At 38.9% G+C, this 13,775-nt stretch overlaps 1 protein-coding gene and 1 long non-coding RNA gene across 2 annotated transcripts in view; both read right to left on the minus strand.

Moving 5' to 3' along the window:
* The window catches only part of mier1b (mesoderm induction early response 1b, transcriptional regulator), a 93,746-nt gene extending 89,347 nt beyond the window's left edge, over nucleotides 1–4,399 (minus strand). The window contains exons 1-3 of the mRNA XM_042714281.1: nucleotides 4,373–4,399; nucleotides 3,275–3,299; nucleotides 3,043–3,143 (exon numbers count right to left, since the gene is read on the minus strand). Coding sequence (XP_042570215.1) covers nucleotides 3,043–3,143; nucleotides 3,275–3,299; nucleotides 4,373–4,381 — 135 coding nt within the window. The 5' untranslated portion in view covers nucleotides 4,382–4,399. The remainder of the gene's footprint in view (nucleotides 1–3,042; nucleotides 3,144–3,274; nucleotides 3,300–4,372) is intronic.
* A 939-nt stretch (nucleotides 4,400–5,338) lies between these two features.
* On the minus strand, nucleotides 5,339–7,043 carry LOC122146959. Its single transcript, XR_006161298.1, has 3 exons — nucleotides 6,159–7,043; nucleotides 5,846–5,935; nucleotides 5,339–5,739 (listed from the first exon to the last, which is right to left on the minus strand). It is a non-coding gene; the product is annotated as an uncharacterized LOC122146959 (long non-coding RNA).
* Nucleotides 7,044–13,775: the final 6,732 nt, after the last annotated feature.

Below are 13,775 nucleotides of genomic sequence, written 5' to 3' on the forward strand. Positions count from 1 at the left end.
CAAGTCACAATATCTAAGTACTGGGGTGCCTCAGGGCTCAGTTCTTGGACCACTTCTCTTCTCTGTCTACATGGCATCATTAGATTCTGTCATTCAGAAACATGGCTTTTCATACCACTGCTATGGTGATGACACTCAACTCTACATCTCATTCCATCCTGATGATACGACGGTAGCTGCTTGCATCTCAGCTTGTCTAACAGACATTTCTTGCTGGATGAAGGACTATCACCTTCAACTCAACCTTGCCAAGACAGAACTGCTTGTGGTTCCATCAAACCCATTGTTTCATCACAATTTCACCATCCAGTTAGGCACATCAACCATAACTCCTTCAAAAACAGTCAGAAACCTTGGATTTATGATGGATGATCAGCTTACTTTCTCAGACCACATTGCTAAAACTGTACGGTCCTGCAGAATTGCTTTATTCAACATCAAGAAGATCAGGCCCTTTCTTTCGGAACATGCTGCACAACTCCTTGTTCAAGCTCTTGTTCTGTCCACGCTGGACTATTGCAATGCTCTATTGGCAGGTCTTCCAGCCAGTTCTATCAAACCTTTACAATTAATCCAGAACGCGGCAGCAAGATTAATTTTTAATGAGCTGTCACACCTCTGTTTATCAATTTGCACTGGCTACCAATAGCTGCTCACATAAAATTCAGTGCATTTATGTCTGTATACAAAACCACCACTGGCTCTGCACCCCTTTACCTAAATTCATTACTTCAGACTTATGTGCCCTCGAAGCTTGCATTCTGCAAGTGAATGTCGCTTGATTGTGTCATCCCAAAGAAGCACAAAGTCACTTTTACGGACTTTTAAATTAAATGTTCCCTCCCGGTGGAATGACCTGCCAAACTCAATACAAGCAACAGGGTCCTTAGCCATCTTCAAGAATCGGCTTAAAACACATCTTTTCCATCTTTATTTGACCCTCTAACTTTAGCACTTACTATTCTAATTCTATTTGTAAAAAAAAAAAAAAAAAAAAAAAAAAACTAACTAGCTTTCTAATCTTCTTGTATTCTATCTGTTTTCTTTTCATTTATTATACAATTAACAAAAGCGCAAAAAAAAGACCTCTAACACTAGCTTGCTCTATTCTTTTTCTATGATATCTGTTTTCTTTTTATTTATTATATTATTTAAAAGCCCTTGCTATGTGTACTGCGTTTAAGCTAACTGAGACTTATAGCATTTGTATATTATTGCTCTTTTGTTGATTTTGATTGCTTCCATTGTCCTCATTTGTAAGTTGCTTTGGATATATATATATCAGGAGTAGAGTATGTGAGCGGAGCGGAGTGGGAGTGTTGTGAGGAGTGGAGCAGCGTGATTTTGCCTGGAGCTAGGAGCGGATTTTTTGAAAGTCGGAGTGTTGAGGTTTTTACTCACTGTGAGAAAGCTCCGCTACCGCTCCGTCATGAGCACAAATTATGCTAACTCACACATTAAACATAATTAGGGACGAGTGCGGGAGGTTAAAGCATGTTGTAAGTTGTACAGTTTGTTAATCTCTGCTCGAAACTAATGTGCTGCTACATTGCTGCATATGGACAGAGCACACAAGCTCGCACATAACGCACAGATCGCGGGCATACATTCAGGAATGAAGAAAAATGGAAAAGTTACAGCATATTCTCTCTGTTTCTGAAGTAACCACCCCCAGCTTCGCCATAGCAGAAAGAGACATAGCACAGACGAGTAAGCTAAGCGAGTTAAGCAGTCATTTAATATGGACTTGGGCTAATTGCAGTGTTCCAATAAACCATGTTAAAACTATTCTTCTAGTATTATGCATTTATTTTTCATTTAATATAATTTCTGAACAGAACTTAGATTTTTCAAGCATTGTGAAATAATTTAGCCGCGGAGCGCTGTTTCTGATCAGTGGAGCAAGGAGCGGGAAATGGTGAACCCGGAGCGGAGTGATTACTGAATGCTTGGAGCGCGGAGGGGAAATTGTTGCCACTCCACTCCGCTCACATACTCTAATCAGGACTGAAAAAAATTGTATATGTATGTAGACTCACTTGAATATTTTTAATCAAATTAGTAAAAACTCAAGTTTAAGTCAAACTCAAAAGCTTAAGTTAAAAAATAATATTTACTTCGATGGGATCCTGATTAACAGCAATTTAGAAATTGCTATTGTAAGGACTTTTTATGGCAATCACAAGCTAAGACATAGGGTGTGTCTCAGTTAGCATCTTAGCTCCTGAGCTCATGAATCTGTATATCGTGTGCACGAGTTCGGTCACTGGTAAGTTCCCTGGTTCACTGAACATTGGGACAGTGATTACTCAATTTCCGGTGACATGACTACGTACAGCATCAACGGACAACATTGTAAAACGTCATTGCTGGAATTAATCAACAATAGACAGGACCAATCTCTGTTTGATGTTATTTTTATCTTTAAACACATTGTTCTGTTACATGTTCTTACAACATTTCAGGCAAATATTAATGATAAATGTTTATTAGATGTGTTCATTACCTGTCAATGTGTTTACGTTGAAATATAAAAAATAAAAATAAAAACTGTTTGTCTTTTCAAATCTTCTATTGTGTGTCATTATATTTATCAAGTTGGCTAATGTGGTTTGTTTCGCGCTTCAGAAATATGACAATTTCCAGTAAGGGAGCAGAGTGAGCACTTATGCTCCTTAGTTTTAGCAACGCACTGTGTGATTTTTCAGGGAGCAAAAATTCCAGTGCACTGGAAGGATTTTGCGATTGAGACAGCCCTTAAAATGGCCAACACAAAAACCATTCAAAATACCACTTAACAACTCATCCAATTGAGATGCACCCATATTTGACAAAAGACCTACCAAACAATGCTAATTTATTTAAATTCAAATTGTTTAAGTTCTTATGAAAAAGACTGCTTTCTGTTTCAGACATGAGAAACTTTGGTGGAGGAAGAAAAAAAAACACATTGATACTTTGGCTTCAATGGCTTCAACGGCTACCTCTCCTCTGCAGGCCAGACCATAAACAGATAATGTGAAGCAAAAGATCAGGTCAAACCTTTGCAAGTTCTTCAATCTCATTGCCAAAATTAGTTTCTCCCTCTGGATCCTCCTCATCTTCATGTGTTTGAGCATCATCATAATCAGGCAACATAATGTCTGTTGACAGGTCAAAATCAACATTGTCAAAATCAATCAAAACTCTTTTATGAGAAAGAGAAATGGTATTAAATCATGAATATGAATAATGATATGTTTTACCATGATAGGAAAACTGGTAATCATCTTACCTGGGCTTGAACTCCCCAAGGAGGGCTAAAAATAAGACATCAGTTTATAATTATTATTATTTTTTTTTAAACAACAAAAAGAAAACAATGCAATCATTTTTTAATTGTGCAATTATCATAAAGTCACTGTAACTGCTGTAACAGTTGGGTTAACAATAACAAAGACAAACATTTCTATGTTGGCTAATGAATATTAGGTGTGATTTTGAGCACAATTTTGGAACTGTGCTGGATCGCTGTTGGATGTCCAGTATAAATTCTGGGTCAGATATGAAGTCAGTTGTGAAACCACTGGACAAAATTACTCTTGTTTACAGTGTACAAATTTTTATCCAGATTGAGGTTATTTCGCCTGTATAAATGACTCTATTTGCATGTGTATGGCATGCATTCAGGCAGACCTAAATCTGAAAAAAAAGAAAAGAAAAGAAAAAATACTAGAACAGTTTTCCAGTCCTCTAATTTATTTTACTTTCAATATATATCAACAAAAACTTACAGAAGACCAGTGTTAGAACATCCATGATAAGCCAAAGGAATCAGTGATGCCGTGTGTGTATATACATTATTTATTAGTGATTTAACGATACACAGAGAGAGAGAGAGAGAGAGAGAGAGAGAGAGAGAGAGAGAGAGAGAGAGAGAGAGAGAGAGAGAGAGAGAGAGAGAGAGAGAGAGACTTTGGAAGTTGAGGCTGATGTGTAGCTAATACTTTGTTTAGCATTGATTAGGAACAATTTTTTTAAGTACAAATCTGGGTTTTAAAAAAAATCCATGAATTCAGGATTTAGCATAAATAATCAGTACAATCGTCGGTGTTTGTGTAAATATATTAGAGATAATAAATTTATGTTAATTAAGTATGGTTATAATAGAGTAGCAGGCTAACTGGAGACGAGCTAACTGCTATTATAACTTTGCAGAAATAAAATTTAAAAGAATTCAACGCGTCTTCCGACCTAAATCACCGTACAACTTAATAAATAATATATACGACACAATGTTATTTTTTTTAAATACACTATGAACTATATTTTTCGGGTAATTACAAATAAACGGTGATTTATTTCTGGAAAATAATGAGAATTTCCTTCTTACCTCCGCCATATTTACAGAGCTGCTGAGAGTCAGCGGAATGTGGGTGGAGTCAACGGAAATCCCCGGATGCTCTCTCTCTCTCTCTCTCTCTCTCTCTCTCTCTCTCTCTCTCTCTCTCTCTCTCACACACACACACGCACACACACACACACGAATCAGTTTTTGAGTTTTGCGTGATTTATTGACAAAATTAAATAAGAAAAAAGGAAAGAAACATTAAAATACACTTAATACAACATAAAAACACAACCCATAGATTATGATTTTGGAATTGTCAGAAATACTGGTTAACATAGGCCTATAATGTATTTCTTGACGTTTTTTTGGAAATGAAAATGGCTGCAAAGCTACTACTCAGCTAACAAAAATAAGTTGTCAGAACGTTTTGCTAACATTCCCATTAAGTTATGAAAACGTTATTTCGGAATGTTTTGTACACGTTGAAAACGTCCAGTTTTCTTTTTTCTTCTTCTTCTTCTTCTATTTTATTTATTTATTTATACGTTACATGAACATTCCATCCTATCATTTTGAAAACGTTATTATGTTCTTTAAATGTTTAAAATGTCTAATTTTATTTTATTTATTTATTTATTTTTCTTAAGAACGTTTTTCTTTGTGTATGTGAATATTACGGGAAAATTCCATTTTGTCATCTTGAAGACATTATGAAAATGTTATTAGTGAATGTTCTTTAAATGCTTAAAATTTGAATTTTTTCTCATATATTATACTTTTTTCTTCAAAAAACAAAAACATTACATTCTATCATTTTGAAAATGTTATGAAAATGTTATTAGTGAATGTTCTTAAACATTTAATTTATTTATTATTTTTTTTTTTTTCATGTTTTAGGAATGTTTTTTCTTGCTTTATCTGAACGTTACAGAAACATTACATTCTATTCTTTATGAATGTTTTTTAAACATTCAAAATGTCCAGATTTGTCATCTTGCTAGGAAAATGTTAGGGAAAACGTGTTTTTTGAATGTTTAAACGTTATATAAAATATGCAAATATGCTCCAAACATTGCCCTGGGATCTTTTTATAAACAAATATCAATTCAAACAATAACATTTGGTAAAACATAATTGTATTTGTTAACGCCAAAAACTACACAAACTACACAAACATACAAAGACAAAGATAAATGCACTGTAACATACATTACATCTAAATGAAATCAATAGCATAACTGATATCTTATTTTACTTTCACATTTGATATACTCAAACATTGCACAAACTGAAACATTCCAAATCTTACATAACAAAATACATTCTAAAACAACTAATTAAGTGTTCTGTGTGTCTTCTTTTCCACAAGTTTCTGCTTTGGGCTGAAGTAAGATCTTAGATTGTAGCATCTACAGAAACAAAACATAGTATTAGTATACAGTATATTCTGTATTAAATGTGCATTTTTTTTTCTTTATTAATTTTTACAAATTACAAAAACTACAAAAGCCTTACTTTATCTCTGTGTGGTGAAAAACGTCAGTGTTTCTGATATGAAGTCCTCAGTTACTTCCAGCACCTTAGTGTGTGTTCGACGACAGGCATCTTAAAATACAGTTAAGATACATGAAACGCAGACATGTTACTGTTACTTACAATAAATTATAAAATTTATGAAAGAAAATAGCATACAATATGTGCAATACACTGCTGATTTCCTCAATACCTAAAATGCAGTCTTTGGCCTAGCTTGCTTTGAAAATAGAGTTTGTCTTCAGCAACGTACTATAAAATGTTTGGAATAAGAAACAACTGAGAAACAACTCACGGATTATGCCATTACATATTTCCAGCTCCTGGAAATTCTTCTTTCCCTTGCAGCATTTAAGACTATATTGGGCCCATAGAGCATTCGTCCCGAGTTTTCTAAGTAGTCTTCTGACTGACTCCCCAGGCGTGTTGCCTCTCATGATGCTCAGCCATTTGATCTGAAAATAAATATAAAGCTATATTATGCTGCACAACAATAACTAACAGCAATATCTGAACCAAGACAAATAAAACTGTACATAATTATATAAAATAATACATAAAACACAGGGTTGCTTTGGTGTTTGGTTTGTTGTGCTGTGCTTAGCCCACTACACCACTCCACCTCACTAAAGACTACACACAGCTGGAGTTACAACAATGCATATGACACTGTGTTCCAAGGTAATTTTACACAGAACAGGCCACAGTGACAGACTGCTACTTTTAAAGAGAGGTAAACCATCAACGTTCAAAGAAATATCTAATTCCCTAAACTTACTTAAAACATTGTTGGGATACATGTGTTTCAAGAGTTTTTCTTTGCAATCAAGGTAGATGTATTGCATGCCAGATCTGACCTGCAAAAATACAGTCACAAGTCTCAAACAAAGTTCTTGCTGTTTTAGGAAGCTCTCGATGCCCATTTTCCCTCAGAATCTTTAACAGTGAATCCACTGGTCCACTGAGCAAGACTGTCAGTAAGACAAGGACTGTGAGAGGTAGAAGATTCATTTTCATCACTGCTGGTCTCAGATATGTCATCAGAATCACTTAATTCCGAATCACTTGATTCACAATCTGCCAATGACACATGTTGATGCTCTGGCAACTGCAGAGTAAACAATCTCGTGGGAAACCTTGGTTTTTCAATCTCTTGATTTTAATCAAATATAAAATTAAAGACATTATACAGTAATTGAACAGCTTTTATTAGTCTATTGCTGCATGTTTCTTTATGAAGTTGAAATAACAAAAACCAAATTTAAATTTTTAAACAAACCTCAAATCAAACAAGTTACACAAATAAAATAAATCTCTTAATATGAACAAACTAAGGCTTTGTCTCTGCTCTTTCCATTTAAAATTATAGGCAACCACTGGATTTTAATCATGATCCAAACAAAGATGCAGCATTAGTAGTTTTTAATCTAAATTAGACTGTATAATGTCGAAATTTGAAGCAAAAACAAAATGGTCTGACTTCAGTTTTGTGCAACTATACAATGATACAGTGTTGTTTCCTGGGTTACCACTGTAAACAAAGCAGTGCTGCACTTATGAACACTAGTTTAATATGCATTATTCAGAGGCAAGATGAAAAGAAAATACCACGTAAACGTTTCTAAAGATAGTCAGTTCCCCTCAGACATACATTCATATAAACTCCTACTCCAATTGTATCATGATTTGTTTGCCATCTGAACTGATTTGAATCGTCACATATTTGAATAGATTTTTAACCGTTTCGCGGTTAATCATTACATCCCTAGTTTTTGTACATATATTTGAGTTGCTTTAAAAAACTAACTGGGGTCCAAAAATACAAGCTATGAGGCAAAAAAATGGAACATACCCTGTTCATGTCAGATTCCATTTGGATCTGTGTGTTTCATGCCGCAAGTTCAATGACAGGTGACAATTGTCTCCGGCAAATCAGTGATCAGCAGGGTTTACACGTCACATTTTGTTAATGGTAAGACTCGCTTGGAACCTCAGCTGAGGTGGTACTGAAAATGTACCTGTAATGATCAGTCAGAAGCTTGTGGATCAATTTGCAGCTCTTTATTGAGTGAATCAAGGTTAACAACAGGCAATGGTCAATCAGTGTTAGGAATAGAGGCAAAGCAGAGACAGAAACAATACCAGGCAGGAGTCGGGGCAACCAGCAAACAATCAGAGTTCCAGGTAACAAGATCACAAGGGTAGGCGGGAGAGAATCAGAATAGTCAAACAGTCCAGGGTCATACATGGAACACACTCAGAAAGGCAGGGAAAACGCTTAGAAATGTCAGCCAGGGAAAAACAAGACTTCACAGTGTGTGAGTGTGAACGCTGGTTAAATAGGCCAGTGATTAGCAACACCTGTGCCAGTAATCAGTCCAGTATGGGATTGTGGGAAATGGAGTCCGGGGTGACTGTTAATACTCAGGTGAGGGTGCCCTCCGGTAGCCATCAGAGAGAGCCAGAGAGGTCTGATACGTGACAGAGCCCCTCCCCTGCGAGCGGCTCCAGACGTGAGGGGCTGGCCAACGCCATGGCCTTCCATGGGGACGAGGTGCGGGTCGATTTGAATGGGCTTGATGAAACTCAAGGATGAGTGTGGGATCCAGGATATCATGTGCATTAACCCAGGACCTCTCCTCGGGGCCATATCCTTCCCAGTCGACCAGATACTGCAGCACTCGTCCTCTGCGTCGGGAATCCAGAATCTCTCTGACCTGATACGCCTCCTCACCGTCCATGATTAGGGGAGGAGTGCCCTCGTCTGCGATCTCGTTCTGGTCCCTCTCTCCTCCAGGTCCACCGGTGGCTTTGAGCAAGGAGACATGGAAAGTGGGTGAGATACGGTAATTTGCTGGTAAATCTAAACTATATGAAACTGGGGCAATTTGCCTGAGGATTTTGAACAGACCCACATACCTGGGACTTTTTGCTGGGTAGTCGAAGTCGCAGGTCCATGGTGGACAGCTAGACCCATTGCCCAGGGATATATTCAGGTACCTCCCTTCTCCGACGATCGGCTTGTTCCCTGGTTCGACGCACTGCTCTTTGTAAATGGATGTGAGCTGTATTCCATATGTTCTCACTTCTCCTTAACCTTTCGTTGATAACAGGGAGATCGGAGGGTTCTCCCGACCAGGGAAATAGAGGGGGCTGGAAGCCGAGGACACACTGGAAAGGGGTGAGGCCAGTTGATGGCTTGCAGAGCGAGTTCTGTGCATACTCAGCCCATAATAGGAAACGACTCCAGTCATTCTGATTCTGGTGGCAGTATGAGCATAGGAACCTGGTGATCCCTTGATGGAGCCTTTCGACTTGGCCGTTGGATTGTGGATGGTAGCCGGAGGTGAGACTGATGTTGATGTTGAGTTGTTGGCAGAAAGCCTTCCAGACTCGAGAGGAGAACTGTTGGAATCGGTCAGAAACGATATCCCCGGTAAGGCCATAGAAGCGGAAGACCTGTTCCAACAGAGCTTCAGTGGTTTCAAAAGCAGTAGGCAGTTTGGGTAAGGGTATGAGTCCGTAGGCTCACGTCAATTGCTTTCGGCCGCCTTCAGTTTACGTGAATAATAGTCACAGGGGAATAGTTTGGGAGGATTGCCCTGATGTTGTGACAAGACGGCTTCGATACCCGTGTTGGATGCATCAACCTCTATTGTGAATTCGAGATCGGGATCTGGATGAAGGATGGGTGCTGTGGTGAAGCACTCCTTGATTTGTTGGAAAGCATTCTGAGCTGCTGGTAACATTGTCTCCCTCCCCTGAGCAGCGAGGTAAGTGGAGCTGCTATGGTGCTGAACTTCTGTATAAAGTGTCTGTAGAATTTAGCAAAGCCCAGAAAACACTGCATTTCCTTTACGGTCCTTAGTTGTGGCCAATCTAATACGGTCTGAACTTTTTTGTCATCCATGGCGACCCCCTCAGCACTGATGATGTAGCCCAGGAAGGACACTTGCGTCTGATGAAACTCGCATTTCTCTCTCTTTGCATACAACTGATGGTCTATTAGACATTGCAGAACTGCTCGGACGTGTTTCACGTGCGTCTCCAGGGAATCCGAGTAGATGAGGATGTCGTCTATGTAGACAATGACCCAGTGATTGAATATATCACGGAACACGTTGTTAATGTATGCTTGGAAGACAGACGGACTGTTGGAAAGCCTGAACGGCATAAACAAATATTCGTAGTGCCCGGATGTGGTTGTGAAGGCTGTATTCCATTCATCTCCCTCCCGGATACGGACCAGATTGTAGGCACTGCGGAGATCGAGCTTGGTGAAATATCTGGCAAAGCGCAGTTGCTCAAGAGCAGATGGAGCCAGTGGCAGGTGATAACAAACTTAACTGTGACATCATTCAGACTACGGTAATCAATGCATGGCCATAAACCTTCATCCTTCTTTACGAAGAAAAACCCTGCTGATGCTGGAGAGGTGGATGGTCTAATGAAACCTTTAGCCAGTTCCTCCTCGATGTATACCCTCATTGCCTCAGACCCTGCCTGAGATAGGGGAAACACTCTACGTTTCGAAGACATCGCTCCAGGAAGCAGGTCGATTGTGCAATCACTGGACCGATGTGGTGGAAGTTGAGAAGCTTTTGACTTGCTGAATGCTTCCGTGAGAGCTTGATATTTGTTTGGGAGATCTGATCCGGTCGAACTTCCGACTGAGGAGAGTGAGTGGAGGCTATGACACCTGGTTGAAACTGCAGGCATTCCTATTGACAGGGTCCTGACCATCTCTCCAGCCAGGGTAGCCCAAGGATAACTGGGTTCTGTGGTGAGTCGATGGCGAAGAGACTTATTGTTCCGTGTGGAGGGAGCCAGTCCTTAGTGTGAGTTCTTGGGTTCTGAATTTGATCAGTCCTGTGCCCAGTGGGCATCCATCCAGTGCTGCCACAGCCAGTCGAGATTCACAAGGAAGAAGAGGAAGGTTATGAGGGTTGGCAAAACTGATATCAATCAAATTTCCCACCGCCCCGGAGTCTATCAAAGCCCTCGTCTCAACCGTGACATCGATAATGGTTAAAGAGACGGGCACCTCCAGAGTATATGGACTACAACTCACTGTGGTGATATCTTTGGAGGTTGGTCTAGTAGGGCAGCTGGCTCTCAGATGACCTGGCAACCCGCAGTAAAGGCATAGATGTGAATGTTGTGAGGAGCGTCGTGAGCGTAGTAGGCTGTTGAGGTGGATTGAGAGATTGATGAACTGTTCCAGGGTCTTTCCCTGGTCACGGCAGGCCAGTTCTGACTGTAACTCAGCGGATAAGCCATTGTGGTAAAGCAGCTTCAGGGGGCCAGTACCGTACCCAGCAACTGTTTGCCCGCCTCTTTGCAAGCTTCCGCCCTCCGATACGGCTGTAGCCCAGTCCAACGCCCTTCAAGTCAGCTGGGAACAGATGAAAGCCACGCGACTGTTGTCTGTGGGATATAACAATAGTTGTTGATCCATAAACAGAGAACATTGTAAGAGGAAGCCTTTACACTTATCTGGAGTGCCTGAAAACCGCTCTGGTAAGGAGAGTCGAGGGTTAACAGAGTGAGGGCTTACTGATGTGTTAGCTGATCAAGGCTCGGGCATAGATGGGTTCGGTGGTGGTGCAACCAGTTGCATGGATTTCAACGTTCTCACCAGTTCCTCCGTGAGAGATGTGAGGCATTTCAGTTGCTGTTGGTGAGATGCTAATACGTTAGCTTGGGCTGAAACCTCAGATGATAGTTGATATACCGCCGCTGGATCAGAGGTTGGCGAAGTCTTCTGTAATGATCGGTCAGAAGCTTGTGGATCCATTTGCACCTCTTTATTGAGTGAATCAAGGTTCACAACAGGCAATGAAGGAAATTTTATTAATAGGATAAACCCCTTGAGATGTAACATCTCATTTTCGTGGGGGTCCCAACATTCAAAATTAAGCAATCGTACATCTTAAGATCATACAAAACATAACAAAATTACAATTAACATTACAAACTACAACACACATGCGACAAAACAATAACAACAACAAAAATAAAAAAAATCTAATTTTACCCCACCGATATAACAAAAATAATCAATAGATAAACAAAATACAATTATAAAATAACATCAAATCAAATCAGATCAAATACCAGTGACAGTAAGTAATCCACAAACAAAAATACTAAAGTAATAATAACAATAACAATAGTGATAGTTTCAATGATAACATGTACAGTCCATCTTAAAGAGCAGGTCATATGGGTTTTTGAAAAATTTCACTTTTGCAGTTTATAACGTAGCTATCCTTAAATGAAAACAATCTGCAAAGTTGTTAATCAAAAAAGTGCATGATAAATAAAGATATTGTCTCTCAAAAGAGAGAGTCGACTCAGAGTCGCCTTTACGAGTCGTTACATTTTCAAATCTTTTGCCTGTTACCGGTATAAGTCACTGGATAACACATTTGCATAATCCCCGCCTGCCCGCGAAATACGAACAGAGTCTGACCTGCCCACAAACACTTTTGCTATTAGTGCGTTTACATCATGTTGAGAAGACGCGGTGTTCAAGGATACCACAGAAATACAATTCGAGCCTTTTTTTGTGTGCTTGTCATTTTATCAAGAACCGCTTCTCTAATCTGGGCTAATCTTCTAATCTTCTTAATTTAGACTAACAAGATCTCTGAACCACGACCTGTAAGTAGTATGATTGATACATTAGGTGTACATTTTCAATTGAGTGCTCAAAATAAAAAATTTTTGTGCCAATATGTGATGTATACCTAGTGCAGCTTTAGGTTTCCAGGTAAAGCACGATATTACTGTTTTACTGAAGTAGTTCTGATAATTCACTGTGAACCTAAGAATGTGTAGATTATTGTAGACTGATGTTGTTCTAATTACTTTGTTTAATAATAAAGAATGTAGTGTAGCACACAGACTTTATAATAATTGTGAAACTGCTGTTTATTGTGCTGCACTGGCAGTTACAGGGTTAATGCGGGAGAGATGAGTGATTTCGGCTGGTGCTCCTGTGATACAACTGTTCTGTTCTGATTAAAAGTTAAGACCAAGCGTCTTTTGTCTTTCATTCTTCAAACATTACAGTAGACATATTTTGGTTTAAAAACTGTATTGTTTAATCAGTTAGTCACGTTAGCACTCGGCTAACGTATCCACCTAGTGTTCACAGTTTAGCAGCTAAACTTTAGCTGTGGGCACGATTCGCTTTCATAACTGTTTTTGTATTTTATGTCATTATAAGAACGGATTGACTATATTATTGTTTTATGTAAAGGTGCTTTGTCAATGGTAGCGCTGGCTAACTGGCTCAAGGACTCATCTCTGTGCCAATCACAACAGGTTTGGCCAGCTGAGCAGAGCAATCAGAGCAGAGTAGGCTTGAGGAAGGGAGGGGCTTGCTCCGAACTTGCTTGAAACGAATCATTTCCTAATCATTGGCAAATGACTCTAATATTAAATGTATATTCTGAGAAAATTACAATGTTTTCTGACCTTAGATGCATTTAACCCTGATGTAGGGGACTCCATTACAACATAAACACACTTTAAAACAACAAATCACCTTCAACTTAAAATAAGATGCTAAAGATCGTTTAAACAGCTAAAAAGATGTAATGGATCTAATGTCTGCAGGCAAGTTATTCCAATCTATTGGTGCTTTAAACATAAATGCTCTTTTGCCAGTTGTTGTTGTTTTTTGTTTTTTTTTTTTGCACGAGGAACACAAAAATAAATCTGAACAGAATGCCTAAGTTGATAATTTATTAAACAAGGTACAAAATATTGTTGCAGGTAACTGGGATAATTGAAATCAATACATTTATACAAATTGAAGCCAATGAATATGTCTTCTAACATACAGTGATGGCTATTGAAGTGCATCATACATTATACAGTGATGAGTAAAAAAAAAAGAACA

The sequence above is a fragment of the Cyprinus carpio genome, chromosome A2, assembly GCF_018340385.1.
Source record: "Cyprinus carpio isolate SPL01 chromosome A2, ASM1834038v1, whole genome shotgun sequence".
In the NCBI taxonomy this organism is placed as follows: Eukaryota; Metazoa; Chordata; class Actinopteri; order Cypriniformes; family Cyprinidae; genus Cyprinus; species Cyprinus carpio.